General features: G+C 35.9%; 1 protein-coding gene across 9 annotated transcripts in view; it reads right to left on the bottom strand.

Moving 5' to 3' along the window:
* The window catches only part of DMD (dystrophin), a 1,227,136-nt gene that overhangs the window by 786,965 nt on the left and 424,629 nt on the right, over nt 1-15,542 (bottom strand). For 8 of the 9 annotated variants that reach the window (XM_035333326.1, XM_035333348.1, XM_035333385.1 and 5 more), the window contains 2 exons: nt 3,188-3,369; nt 2,003-2,125 (listed from right to left, as the gene is read on the bottom strand). In XM_035333326.1, the coding sequence (XP_035189217.1) occupies nt 2,003-2,125; nt 3,188-3,369 (305 nt within the window). The remainder of the gene's footprint in view (nt 1-2,002; nt 2,126-3,187; nt 3,370-15,542) is intronic. The other variant, XM_035333364.1, reaches the window with a different exon arrangement.

Genomic DNA, 15,542 nt, shown 5'->3' with positions numbered 1-15,542 from the left:
AGGAAACTGATAGAATAGAAAGGGGGTTTTGAGCTGTTGTTCTCCAACAATTTTAAAATTTCACTGAAGGTAGCTATTAAGGAACAGAGACATTGAAGGTGTACTCTACTTGTGTTCTATATACATTAAATGTTGATGCTACTTTATACAGAAGAAACAATGAGTTTCAGAAATATATATATATATATATTATTCCTCCTTGTCAACACAGAGCTTTATAATTTATAATTCATTTCATCTTTACCACTGGCAATTGACATATGCAGGAAACATATGGCATTAAAGGTAAAATTTGAAGGATAACATTCAAAAATCTTTGCAAAGAAGTCTTATTTATTTTTCTTCTGAGTTCCAGTTGGCTCATGCTTGGATTACAAAAATCTATCGGGACAATCTTCCCAATGAAAAACTTTAAAAACATCACCCAATTAAACACAATGTCATTTAAGATAAATCTTAGCAGCTAAAACCTCTGGAGAGAGACTGCCGTAAATCTTGTTGATAATTTCTATGCATGATCTTTGACTATCTTGGGGAAATGATAATATTCAAGTACTGTATGATGACAGTTTATAATGATAGAACAAATGATTTGTACTTTTCAACAGACCAACATAGTGAAAATCTTGCTTCTCAGTGATAGCACCTAAGATACCTTTGAAACTGGCAGATAACATTATAAAAAATCTACTTTTTTTTTTTTTTTTTTTTTTTTTTTCCCCCTTGGGTAACTAGATGGAAATGAGAGACAGCTTTCTAAAGATCTGAAAACTGAAATGCAAGGTGAGTATTGAATAGTAAAACGTTTTCTTAGCACATTTTGATAATTATTTTTTGAAGAATCAACTTTAATTATATGAGCTTATACATTACGTTTGATAGGGATGTTGGCAAAAAAAAAATCAGTTGCAACAAATGTAGCTCAGTAAAAAAAAGCTCTATCATGACTTTTCATTCTTATGAATTATCAAGTTTAGTATTTAAGTAGAATAAATCAATTGTATCAGTTTTAAATGCCTTGTTTAAATACTGTATTAATCACCACTGCAACACTTATGATGTTAGTATAATGTAACAGGGCTCATGCAGATGTAGGCAGTATTCTTTCTTAGAATACTTAAAGGAAGTCATTATTCAGTAATGACTGACCGTAATGACCTGTCACTTGAAGAGTAGCTTCAGAAAACGTTGAATAAAAGTGTAAATTTGATATATGTTTTTTTGAGGCTAGACAGTATTAAGTCTCCACAGGAGAACTCACACTGTAGTGCCAAATAAGAACCTTTTTTTTTTTTTTTTTTTTTTTTTTAACCTAAAAAATAATGAACATATTACACAATATTTGGCTCTCACACTTGTCAAATGCTACAAAGTCCTAACTACTGAAAGTCTCATTGTGAGGACTACTTGAAAAAAAAATCATTAAACTACTGAAGCTATTTAAAAGTAAGAAAAATAAAAAACAAACACAAATCCCTACCCTGAATGTTGGCATGGTGCCATTTGTGATAAAATAACCAGCTGCTGTCATCCAGGTCATATAAATAACATTAAATTTAATGTTTCCTTTCTCTTCTTTCCCAACTGTATATATGCCAATACAGTTTGTGTTTGGTTTGTACGTTTAGTACTCTTTAAAGTCAATATACTTTAAAATTTTCAAAAAGGAATAAAAAAGGAAGCAGATAATTCTAAAACAGCATCAGTGTTTGAATTTTTTTCTTCCCCAGCAATCAGCATAACATCAATTGCCAGCCATGCTGAAATACACAGCAAAAAATAAACACTTAACAAATGCTTAAAAATGAAAAAAAAAAAAAAAAAAAAAGGAAAAATTAAAATAAAAAGAAAATAAGAAAAATTAAAAAAAAAATAGAAAAAGAAAGGAAAAAAATTGAAAGAGTGGGCCATCAAGATCAGATATAAGCAAAATGCACACACTTTCATTCCAGGCAAAAGCTTAATAAAACATTTTTTAAAACAAATGGCAATATTAACAGACCTGTGGAGGAACCTGCCTCCTTTTTTGGTCAGGGGATGTGACATACACAGCTTGTGCATATGCATAACTTTTGAACCGTGGTTTTGGAGAAGGTGAAGATCCCTGGGGTACACTGACTGTAATCTATGAAGAAATTAAAGGTGGAAAGAACAGGCATATGAATAGGAACACAGACTTTAGAATTAAACCAAGGATTTTAAGAGTAAATATAGGAAGGGCATCAGCAGTTATATTTTTCAAGGACTGTGCTAGTATTTACAGTCAAAATTGGGCTAATATTAAGGAAATGAAAGCTCTCATTTAATTGACATCCCATCCCAAATGATACAAACTTTCAGGACTCAATCCCAGCAGAATACCAATATGAATTGAAGGTTCTTTATAACTAACCATTAAAGGCTGGGAAAAAGAAAAAGAAAAAGAAAAAGAAAAAGAAAAAGAAAAAGAAAAAGAAAAAGAAAAAGAAAAAGAAAAAGAAAAAGAAAAAAAAAGTGATCTTGTAATAAATCCTGAATAAACAAAGCCAATACTCATCTGCTGACCGTGAGCAGATGAGAATCCCAAAAGCAAGACAGAGATTAAATTCAGAACAAGGATACTAGCCCTAAAATCCACTAAATGCTTAAACAGAGACTATTTTGATTTCAGTCAAAAACATAACTGATTCAGGAAGCATAATTAACTTCAGGGATTATGGGACTGTTCTGAGAGTCCAACTGTGAACTGCGAACAAATAGTCTTAAAATACAAGTCGGTGTAAATGAAATACTAAAAAAAAAAAAAAAGTAATTAAAAATGTGTCATGAATATGGAGAACAGCAGTATCTACTCTGTAAAAAAGGCAAAAGTGTCTCTAACATGTCTCTGTTTAAATGAAAAACCTCATCCAGGTTTTGTGTTCTTCTTTCCACATTCAAAACACCCAGTGCTGTAAAAGAGAAGTGCAAAGCAAATATTTCATAAAGTTACTTTTTAAACAGCTAAGTGCAAGGTGAAAAGCAGTACAAAAGTAAATTTCATGCAGACAAGTACATAGGACAGTCTTTACCACGGATATAACTGAGCCCATGGATTTTTTTTGCTTTCCATTGGACATCTAACAGCAAACTTCTGGGGCACGTAGGGAAATAACCACGTTAGAGCAGCAAGATGAAAGCAGAAAAGAAGAGAGCAAGAACAACTCACTTCGTGTGAAAAATGCTGTTGATGATGTACTTGAATGTGCTCCTCTCTGGTGACCCTTGAGTGCCGTGGCAGCATTTCCACCTCCCTGATGGCCTCCATGGTGACTTGCTGGGGTAGAACTTGGAAGAGGGAAGTCACATACATTAAGATGGACTTCTTATCTGGACAGGCAGTTGCAACGTCTGGAAGGAAATTAACATACATTATTTCAGTTTCCACATTAGACACTGTGCATGAGAAAATAGCCAATGAACTTCATGGAAAGTTGATAGACTAATGAGTGATCTATTGTCCATGTGTGTTCTCTAGAGACTAATTAGAACCTTACAAATGGTTCCAAAATTAGAGACCAAACTTGCATACCAATAAGAAGGAGCCAAAGTTTAAAATGGTAATTTTGTTTTGTCATTCAACATGAAATTTCCTCCTGTATTTGTTTAGTCAAAATGCACACAGTATGCAATTTGACAGCATGATCCTCATTAAACAGAACAAGACATAGGAAAAGCTGCATTTTCTTCTGATGTATGAATATTGATTTTTTTTTTTTTAGGACAATCTCATATCAATTTTCAAAATTGTGCTTTGTACGTTCTCTTCGTATCATTTAATCACTAGAAGCAGCAGTTATACAGAAAAAAATAAAAATAATAAAATAATAAAAAAAAAGATTTATCTAGAAAGCATGTTCATCCAAAACAACTAGTGAAGCCAACTGCTAATGGTTGACTAATGGGTACATAGCTCTTATATTCAGCAGTCGTATTTTCTTCCTGAAGCCCATGAATGACACCTAAGGAACATTGTAAACACAGACATTACAATACATATTAGAACAACTCTATTAAAATGGTACCTGTAAACTCTGTGTGGACTATAGCAGTAAGTACAAGAAACTTTGTAGGAACACAAAGGTGATTTCATTTTTTTCACATACTCATTATGTGTATATATATGTAATCATGAAATGTGTTTGGTCTGACTCAACATTTGCTGTGATTTAACCTCAGTAGGCAGCTATGCAGAGCACAGCAGCTCACTCACTACTCACTCCCACACTCAGTTGGATGAAGGGAAGACAATCGGAAGAGCAAAACGTTAGAAAACTTTTGGGTTGAGATTAAGATAGCTTAATAAGAAAGAAAAAGAAAATCAGAAAATAAAAAACACAACCAAAGGGAAACACACAAACAAACAAACAAACAAAACACAAGTGATGTACAACGCAATTATTCACCACCAGCTAACTGATGCCCAGTCAGTCCCTGAGGAATGGCAGCTCCCCAGCCAACTCCCCCCAGTTTTATTGCTGAGCATGATGCTATATAGTATGGCATATCCCTTTGGTCAGTTGGGATCAGCCATCCCAGCTATGTCCACCCCTTCCCAGCTTCTTCTGCAGCCCCAGCCTACTCACTAGACAGCAGCTTGGGAAAAGGAAAGACCTTGACTCTGTGCAAGCACTGATTTGCAACAATTAACATATCTCTGTGTTATCAGCACTATTCCACTACAAATCCAAAACATAAAACCATTGAAGCATCCAAACCAGCACAAGATGTCAACAACAATTTGTAAAAACAAAACAAAAACATGTAAGATACATAGTAGCTCTTTGAAGGAGTTCTTTTGTTATTTGGTCTTAAAAGTATACCTCCCATACTTTGTCTAGTGAATCGAATATAAAAAGAAATTCATCATTAATTCCATATATGCTTAACATAAGTGCTAGCAGAAACACAAGAGCTCTGAGTTTTTACTGTCCAGCTTGCCTCAGAGAGGCTGTGGAGTCTCTCCCTCCTTGGAGGTCTTCAAAAGCTGCCTGGACACATCCCTGGGCAACCTGCTCTGGGTGTCCCTGCTTGAGCAGGGAGTTGGACCAGACAGCCTCCAGAGGTTCCTTGCCACCTAAACCATTCTTTCATTCCATGAAATCAATTTTGGCTTAGCTAAGGCTTCAGTATTGAAAAAAAAAATAAAGTAATTAACATATTCTGGCAGACTCAATAACACATCTCATTCTCTCTTCCCAGAATGCAGAATACTCCACATATATTTGGAAATCAACAAAAGATATCTGGTCCTACAGGTATGTCCTATCAGTATGTATGGTTTCAATTTCAGACTTACCTTTAAATCTTTATAAATTGTAAAAGAGATTTGAAAACTTAATTCTACATAGAAGTATCTGAAAAAAATGGTGCAGTTCCCAACGCCTCCAACTCCTTGCCCCCGTCCCTCCCCCTGTATACTCTGAAAGACAACAAACATTTGTGCTAGTTGTGATTCTTCCATTTGTTGTTCATTTTTTTCCATTTCAGCTGTTCTAGCAATCAGATACATAAATAGCTTATTATTTATCTAAAAAACTACCTCACAAAATAAATAAAACAGATACCTTACAAACAATATACATGCCAAAAAATGTTTTCCTATTCTGTCTGACAAATAAAAAGCAGCTGTCAGAATCCACATACGAATAGAAATAAATAAATAAATAAATAAATAATACAACAAATAGCTAGATGACCTTTATTACAAAGCATAGAATTTCAAGCTGGGTCTGCAAATTTTTATTTGAAGGCTCTTAAATTATTAGATTTAAAAAGATTTCTGTTATCGTGTACTATGCCTCTGCTTTCATTTTTTTTTTTTTTTTTCTGATTCCCAGTCTAATATATTCTCTTACCACCTGTTAGACTGATGGATATTTGAAATCCTAGCAGGTAGACAGAGAATAAATTTAAGTTTATGAACTTTCTTGCAAGAAAAATCACCAGGTCTTTGGTAATAAATCTGCTCTCATTTCTGGGGGAAAAATTTGCCAAGCTAACCTACACCCTCTAAAAACTAATCCCCCATTCTCAGAAAACACAGAAGATACTTTAATAATAATAATAATAATAATAATGTAATTATGTAAACTATGCTATTATTCAGATTGAAGTTTTGAAAGAAAAAAAGTAAAAACAAACAAAACAATTATCATGGATTTTTTTTTTTTTTTTTTTCCAAAAACAAGGTAACTTCTCCAAATTCAACTCAGAATCATCACTTAATATTTCATCCATTTTCCTGGCAGTGATCATCCACAATAGGATTTAGAAGAATAAATTCAAAAGAACAGAAACAAATCAGGTCAGAGGCCAAAAAAGAATTTAAGATGGGAAGTCTCATAACCTTAACACAAATTATACTATTAACACATTCATCGATCATGAATCTTAGTCTTTGGAGAGCTTTGAAAGCCATTCCACTACTTTAACAAGGCAGTTGTACCGAAGTATTGGAAAAATATTCAGCAAGAATTGCCGGTTGTTATTGAGAGGAATCTTCTGTTGTTGAAAAGTTTACACTGGCAGATTAGTATTATTTAAAAAAAAAAAAGAGGTTTTAATACTCAAACTGAGATACATGTGCTTACATGAAGCACTTGGATGGGATCCACCTCACTAAGAGAGGCATGTATGTCTTTTCTAATGTGATGGCCAACCTAGTAAGGGGGCTTTAAACTAGGAAGGATGGGGAAAGAGGAGAGTTATAGGGACAAGGGAAGCGGCAAAAAAGCAGCTTAAATTGGGACACCTCCATGTTTGTTCACAACAGATCTCATCGCAATTACAGAAACGTGGTGGTATAGCTCTCATAACTGGAATGTTGCCATGGAAGACTACATAATTTATAGGAAAGATAGGCCAGGAAGACAAGGTGGTGGAGTTGCTCTTTATGTGAGAGCAACTAGAATGCATTGAGCTCTGCCTGATGAAGAGTGAGCTCTTCTTGATGAAGAGTGAGTTGAGAGCTTATGGGTAAGGATTAAAGGATAGGCTTCCACGGCTGATACTGTTGTGGGATTTTCAGGCCACCTGATCAGGAAGAAGTCGGTGAAACCTTCTTCAGACAGCTGGAAGTAGACTCACAAGCAAAAGACCTGGTTCTCACACTGGACTTCAACCACCCTGACATCTGCTGGGAAGACCACGGAGATAGGCAGAAACAGTCCAGGATGTTCCTGCAGAGCATGGTGCTAACTTTTTGACACAGGTGGTTGAGGAGCCAACAATGAGAGGTGTGCTGCTGGACCTCATGATAACAAAATAATAAGGGATATAATAATAATAATAATAAATACAGATGCGAAGGTTGGGGACAGCATTGGCTGCAGTGACCCTGAGATGGCGTTCAGGATCTTGCCAGCAGGGCAGGGCAAAAAGTAGGTTTTTGCCCTGCCCCAGCAGGGCAAAAAGTAGGTTTGCGACCCAGGACTTCAGGAGAGAAAACTTTGGCCTCTGTCAGAGACCTACTTGGAGGAATCCCATGGGTTAGGGCCCTAGAAGGAAAGGGGGTCCAGGAGAGCAGCTCAATATTCAAGCATCTCTTCCTCCAAGCTCAAGATTGATGCATCCCTATGAACGAGAAGGCAAGCAAAGTGAGCAGGAGATGTGCATGAATAAGCAAGGAGCTCCTGGAAAACCTCAAACAGAAAAAGAAAGCGCACAGCATGTGGAAAAAGGGACAGGACACTTGGGAGGAATATAGGGACATTGTCAAAATATGCAGGGATGCAATTAGGAATGTTAAGGCCCATTTGGAATTGAATCTGGCAATTGATGTCAAGGACATCAAGAAGAGCTTCTTCATCAGTAGCAAAAGGAAGACTAGGGAAAACATGCACCCACTGCTGAATGGGGCAGGTGCCCTGGTGACAAAGGGCACAGAGAAGGCAGAGTTGCTGAATGCTTCCTTTGCTTCTGTCTTCACTGCTAAGACCAGCCTAAGGACTCTCAGACCCTAGAGATGAGAGGAAGTCTGGAGAAAGGAGGACTGGTTAGAATTCATTTAGGCAAACCTGACACCCACAGATCCATGGGCCCTGATAGGGTGCACCCATAAGTGCTGAGGAAGCTGGTGAATGTTATTGCTAGGCCGCTCTCTATCCTCTTTGAAAGGTCAGGGAGAACAGAACAAGTGCCTGAGGTATGGAAGAAAGCCAGTGTCATGTTTGTCCTTAAAAAAGGCTAGGAGGACCCATGAAACTACAGGACAGTCAGTTTCACCTCCTTCCCTGGAGAAGTGATGGAACAGCTCATCCTGGAGATCATCTCCAAGCACATGGAGGCTAAGAAGGTGATCAGGAGTAGTCAGCACGCATTCACCAAGGAGAAATCATCCTAACTAATCTGATAGCCTTCTGTGATAGGATGACTGGCTGTGTAGATGAGGTGAGAGTAGTAAATGTTTTCTACCTTGATTTCAAGCAAGACTTTCAACACTGTCTCCCATGACATCCTCATAGGCAAGATCAGGAAGTGAACAGTACAGGCTGGGGGCTGACCAGCCAGAAAGCAGTTCTGCGGAGAAGAACCTGGAAGGCCTGGTGGCAGCAGGCAGACCATGAGTCATCAACATGTCCTTGTGGCCAAGAAGGCCATCAGTATCCTGGGGTGCATTAAGAAGACTGTGCCAGCAGGTCAAGGGAGGTGATCCTCCCCCTCTACTCAGCCCTGGTGAGGCCACACCTGGAACTGTGTTCAGTTCTGGGCTTCACAGTATGAGGGGGACATGGAACTACTGGAGTGAGTCCAGCAGAGAGCTCAGGGGCTGGAGCATCTGTCATATGAGGAGAGGTTGAGAGCTAGGCCTGTTTAGCTTGAAGAAAAGAAGCCTGAGATGGGATCTTATCAATGTTTATAAATATCTGAGGGGAGGGTGTCAAGAGGATGAGGCTAGACTCTTTTCAGTTGTGCCCAGTGACAGAACAAGAGGCAATGGGCACAAACTGAAGTTCCATCTGAATATGAGAGGGTACTTCTTTACTGTTAGGGTGACAGAGCACTGGAACAGGTCACCCAGAGAGGCTGTGAAGTCTCCTTCTCAGAGACTTCTTCTTTTGTGGTGGGTTTTCTGTTTTATTTTGTTTTTTTTTTAAAAAATAGTAAAACTGAATGGCTCCACTTCTTTCCAGTGACATAGACATGCAAAGTACAGATTAAATTACCCGTTTTTCATTATTTTAGGCCAGAGTATTGTTTACAAATGCAATGTACCTTTTTTATATATATATTTAATAGATCTTACTTTCACAGGATATGTAAATTTGTTTAATTAAAACTGAAAAAAGTCAAATTACCTTTCAATATCACTGCAAGACACTAGAGAACATTATTTACTAGTACATTTTGGTTACGTATTGAATATCAAATATAAAATTTCGTCAGGTTTTACTCAGTAAAAATTATTTTGATATCAGTTAAGAGTAGGTTTCTTGCTGATTGTCACTAGATGCATTACTCCTGCATCTAAATGAAGACTGCTCACTTAGTTAATATTGGCTCTTACATGCATGACTCACACACTGTATGTATCATAATGAAAAATGAGGTCTTTAAAAAGTTAGTTTTAACAGACACAAAAGACTAGCTCCTCTTTATAAAAACATACAATTTGTAAAATAAATCTCTAAAATAGTTGAAACCCAAGTGATTCAATTAGATATATAATCATAAATATTTCTACTTCAGAATGTTAAAAAAAATAGTAATTTATTGTAAATGAAATAAGAGAAGGATTTCTAACTTTAATGGGATTATAACTCTAATGATACAGCAAGTATATTAACGTGCTGATCTTTTTTTTCCATTGGGTTGATCATGAGGAAAAACAATCTAAAATATGTCATGCCAATAACTTTTAAAAATGCAAGTTTCGATCCAATGTTTATTAACTGTATGCATTCTGTCCACCAGCAAGTTATTCAAACACTTGTTTAGTAATTTGAAAAGAAAAACCTTAAATGTAATTACCTGAGGGGAGAGAACTGCTCGCAATGGACAATCAGAACATCTCAAGCCCATAAGGCAATTCTAAGGCATTTAATACTTTTTCAGATAGAAACATCTGCTCATGTTTTGCATAAAAGTAGGCTTCTACTAGCATTTCTAGTGTGTTGTCATTTATGTAGTATTGAAAAATACATTTTGCAAATGTATTTTTTTTTTCTTTTTTGACCACTGGCAGATCTTGAATTAGAGCCATGCTGAGTCTGTTAGGCCCCATACTGTGGTGCCATTCTGCTTGGGGCATGGTAAGCTCCAGTCTCTTATCCTCCCTTCACTTCACAATCAAGCTGTTAAATACATTCAAGAGAGATACTGGTGAATACAACTCCTAGCAACAGCGTATGTGACTGTGATATAGTAATCAGTTTTGAGGTAGCAATATGTTTTTAGGTAACCTGTTCTACATTTTATTCTAATCTTTTTTATTTTTTATTTTTTTTTCAATTCGTGAAAAGATTCCACTAGTATATTTTTGCTTTTGTGTCCCATACAACATTTGCTGTATAACATTTTACTGTGGTTTCCATCTTAACTGTTAAATATATATATATATATATATATATATATATATATATATATATATTTCAAATTGTCTCCAGTAAACCAGTTACCAACAGAACATCTGTCATCTGGTGGAGAGCAAGATGAGGGGGAAGGTGCAGATAGGAGGAAATAGACATTGAATTGCTTCAACAGAATCTGTAGAGGTTCGGAATAGAGATGCCTCCTTGACTGTATGCCAATGAACCATATGTGAAGTGTCAAGAACATTTCAGGATGCAAACGAATACTGGAGCAACAATATGAATAAAAATGAGAATTTGTTTTGAGAAACCCAAAGTAAATGCAATTCAATATGTTGCTAGCATTGGAGAAGTAGTGAAATAATCAAGAGTAAAGCAAGGTATTTTGAAAGCAATACACACTGGAAAGACCGACAAATCAACATTTTAGTAGCTGTATTTAAACAGGCAACAGAAGGTGGCTTGCCAATTTTAGTCGTAAGCCACAGCATAATGGAATAAAATTGTGTGTGACACTGACAAGTCTGAAGCAGCATACAAGACCCTAAAGAGAACTGAAAATGATACAGCTCTGTCAAGCCAATCTGGATTTGAGGATATTATAACTACAACATCTACTTTAAAAGTTCCCTGCAAACTGGAATAGGTGTATGCACTGCAACAAGAGTGGACAGATGTGACTGGGATTCCAACTGGTAATATTATGCATGTGTCAAATAAACATTAATATATACATAGCAGGTCTCAAATCTACAGTGGAATATATCAAATTTTATATATCACAAGAAAACCATAATTATTAGAACTTCATATTCTGATTCTTAGAGTCTGTTTGGTATAATCTAGCAGCACTGTAATGCTTTGCTGTGTGTCTGAATGGATGCACTCCATAGTATTGTACCAGCTTCTTCATGAAAGAATGCAAGTGTCCCAAGATAACAGGAAAAACACATCCTAAAGGAAGGAACTGCATGGGGTTACTGAAATCAGTTCTGCAGTGCTGGCTCATTTATTAAACCTGTTTCTGTCTTCGCTGTTAAGAGTTTTCTCATTTTTTCTCAGTTCATAAGTATTCATTTTCTCCATGGTCTTCTCTCCCAGAAGCAAGTTGATAACATGATTCCAGTATTCAGACAGATAATTCCAGCTATGATTTATGACAATAGCTGTGTAGAAACAACTGAGAAAAAGAATTGCAACCTTGGACTTGATGCCTTTATTAAATAACACTAACAGATTACCTACAGATGTTGAAGAAAGCATGGGAAAGACCATGTGGATAGCCTTGCACTGCTAGCCTTGAGCTGTTTCCATCTCTGAGCTGAAAAGAAGCCTATTGTCTCAACTCAACTGTCTACAAACTCTGCTTAATCTTATCTCCAATTGTCTCTCCCTTCCACAATGACTTAATTACACTTTAAAAAAATAAAAATAATAATAATAATAAAAAGCTCTGGATGTTCATATTACTAAGAGAAAACAGATTTTTCAGAGAGGTGAAAGCATGTATTCTGTGGGATAAGATGGGTACAAAAAATATACTTTAACCCCAATAGTATAGTTAATGTCTATGTAAATAAAAACAGTATTTATAATTATATATATATATATATATATATATAAACAGTGAAATTTCCCTTTTATGCTTGCCTCCCCCAAAAGATTATCAAATATTTTTAACACTTTAAATACCTTGTCCTCTACTCCATGACAATACATTAGGAACTATGTAGGCATTGTAATAGTTCATAAACATAATGGTTGTCCGTATGGCAGATTTAAAGGCAGGTTTTTGCATCTGTTTGGACTCAACAATTAAATTTAGAGACTTTGAGGATCAAAGCTGATAAAACTAGTCAGTAGATATTTTAACTAAGGAAAGGAGAAGAAAACTTTATTATTTTATTAGATGACAGCTTTAAGTCATGATGGTGATGCAGCCATGGAGAACTGCAAATTTTGATTCAAAAACTTATTATTTCTAGTACCAATATAAATTTTGGGTTACACTGAATATAACCACCTTTCAAATTATGTGGTAATACCAGTATAGAATCATGCACAGCTTCTTTAAAGGCCTAAGTTGTGCATGCCCAATGAGCTAATGCAGACATAGCACACAAGATCAGATGTTACTACAGCAAATGCATATGGTATTCTGTGTAACAGGATCTCCTGAAAAGACCTTATACTTCTGAGTCTTCAAGGAACCAGAGAGAACACAGCCTTAAAATATGGGACTTATTTACAAAAATCAATTTCAGAAGACAAACCTGACTCTCTTTCAAGAAACACAATATCAATTTTATTGCAGAAGGCAATAAAAAAAAAAAAAGGCAATTAATAAGAACTGATCTGGAATTCTATGTACAGTTTTGATAAGACAATCAAAAATGATAGTGGAACAAGTAGTGGAAAAGAAAATTTATTAAGTGGGAGACGACGTAAAGAAGTTTGAAAGCTTAGCCTAACAAAGGCTGAATGCAGATGTGACTGTTCATTATAAATATACCGTGGCATAAAAACAATCAGAATAAAAAGCAACATCAAGCTCAAGCATGATGGTGGCACAGGAATAAATGAGAATACAATAAAAATTAATAAATATATCGAAGAAGATGCTGAAAAGTTTGTCATATTCAGAAAGTGAGATTCTGAGACAAACAAAAGAACAGGAGCAAAATATGTGACTGACTATGCCAGAAATTGAGGAACTTGAAAACATTAACATTACATGTTTACCTGAAATCCCAGACAACAGGACTCAATGGATCATCAAGTTCCTCTTCTGTTCCTTCTCCCTCTCCCCCTGCCCCCCATTATAACATATTACATTATAATTGATGTTAATTATTTTGCAGCTATACATTTTTAATACGAGTTACTGTAGAGTTTCATTATTTTTTCCCTATAACCTCCACTGTTTTTTGTTTGGTTGGTTGTCTGGTTGTTCTGTTATTTTGTTTCTAATTATTTAATTATGGATAAATATGTGGATACAATAACCTAGCAAAAATAAAAACAACAATGTGTTATGTCTGCCTATTCTTATAAACTCTAACAAAGCATTACACTAAAGTTATCCCAGAGCCTTTACATATATAGCCCATATAAATATATTTACCAGCTAATAATATGTCAACATAAAATGGGAAAAAGCTGGAGACAGGTTATTGCAGTAAGTACAATGTAAACAGGAGTTAGGAATGCATTTTAAAATACACATATTACATATTTATCACATATTATGTTAACAAAGAAGATGCAAACAATTCAAATAATGGGTTTAAACAGGGCTATGAGGCAACAGGACACAGCGAAAAAAAAAAATCCAGGTTAAATCCAAACACTATTTAGTGGCTAACCACTTAAAAAAAAAAAAAAAAAAAAAAAAAAAAAAAAAAAAGATCACCAAAAAATTATTCAGAGGAAGAGGCCTTGGCAGAAAACTAAGAATGCTCTGAAGACCCAAAATTAGACTTTGAACCAGTGCCTACAACATGTAATAAATAACTAAAGACATGAAATACAAGTCCAATTCTACTAGGATATTTTCATTCCTTTAACAGAGGACAGTCACTTTAGAGTAAATTACAAACAGATTGTTAAATAAAGGTCACCTGTGTTTTCTCTCACTTACTTGTATTGAAAAAAAAACAAATCTACACACACACACACACAAAAAAAACAAACACCAAGAATCAAAAACAGAACTGAGAGACCTCTGAAACTAGAAGAGTAAGCAAACAGCTCTCCAAACCTCAAACAAGCAAAATACAATACTTTATTATTTGCAAATAGTTAACATCCCAAAAGAAATATAAAATGGTCCTTATCCCACTTGGAAAATATTCATTGTGGCTCCTTATTCATCAGTATAACTTCTGAACAACCTTCAGCTCTGGTTGCACAACCATCTGGACCCAAGCAGATAGGCAGGCTGGCCCAGCACTCTAAGAAGTCATCTCATCGTCACAGAAACATAGTAATTATGCTAAAAATGATCTTGTCAGATTCAGCTAGGACAAACAGGTATGAAACCCGTCACGAAGAAGAAGCATACATTAAGCTGCAACATTAATAGTTTACATATTTTGGTCCCTCAAAAAACATGAGCATAAGCCATGCTTCACATAATGTGGAGTATTATAATGGTGTACAACCTGCAAATTTCTAAGTTTAGAACAACAGATATGTTGGAGACTGAAGAATTCAGTTTGTGTCAAGTACATATACTGTAACAGTAGGGACAAAGTGGCTTTCCCACACTATTCCTCCCATCGAATCTATGATGACTAGAGAGACCATCAACGCAGAAGGAAGGCACACAAAAATCTTGTAAATTCTGAGGCAAGTAGATGAGAAGTTCTGGTGGTTTTACCGTGCTAGGCAGTTGAACACCACAACCGCTCTCTCACTCCCACTCCTCAGATGAGGAGGGGAAGAAGTAAAGCAAAGAACAACTCACGGGTTGAGATAAGGATGATTTAATTAAATAGAAATATATATATATATATATATATTATATATATATAATTATTAATGTATATATATATAAATATATATATTATTAAGGAAATATTATTATTAATTAAACAATTCGACTAAAGGGATAAAAGGGAAAGGGGAAGAGGGAGGGGGAAAGGGAATAACAAAACAGAACAAGTAAAGGCTATGTGGAAGTGCAGAGGAAAGAAATTACTCTACTTCCCACAAATGAGTGATGCTTGACCACGTCCCTCAATGCACGTAGCCGGTGTTCGGGAGGAGGACAGACGTTTTCGCAATGAGAGCCCACCCCTCCCCTCTTCTTCCTTTTTCCACCTTTTACTGCTGAGTGTGACATCATATGGTATGGAATATCCCTTTGGTTGGTTTAGGTCAGCTGCCCTGATGATGTTTCTTTCTCACTTTTTGCCCACCCCCTAGGAGGGTCAGAGAGAGTCCTGATGCTGTGCCAGCACTGCTCAGCAGCAGACACAACACTGGTGT

The sequence above is a fragment of the Oxyura jamaicensis genome, chromosome 1, assembly GCF_011077185.1.
Source record: "Oxyura jamaicensis isolate SHBP4307 breed ruddy duck chromosome 1, BPBGC_Ojam_1.0, whole genome shotgun sequence".
NCBI lineage: Eukaryota > Metazoa > Chordata > Aves > Anseriformes > Anatidae > Oxyura > Oxyura jamaicensis.
The sequence above is the reverse complement of the archived record's forward strand: the minus strand, read 5'-3'. Positions and strand labels throughout refer to the sequence as shown.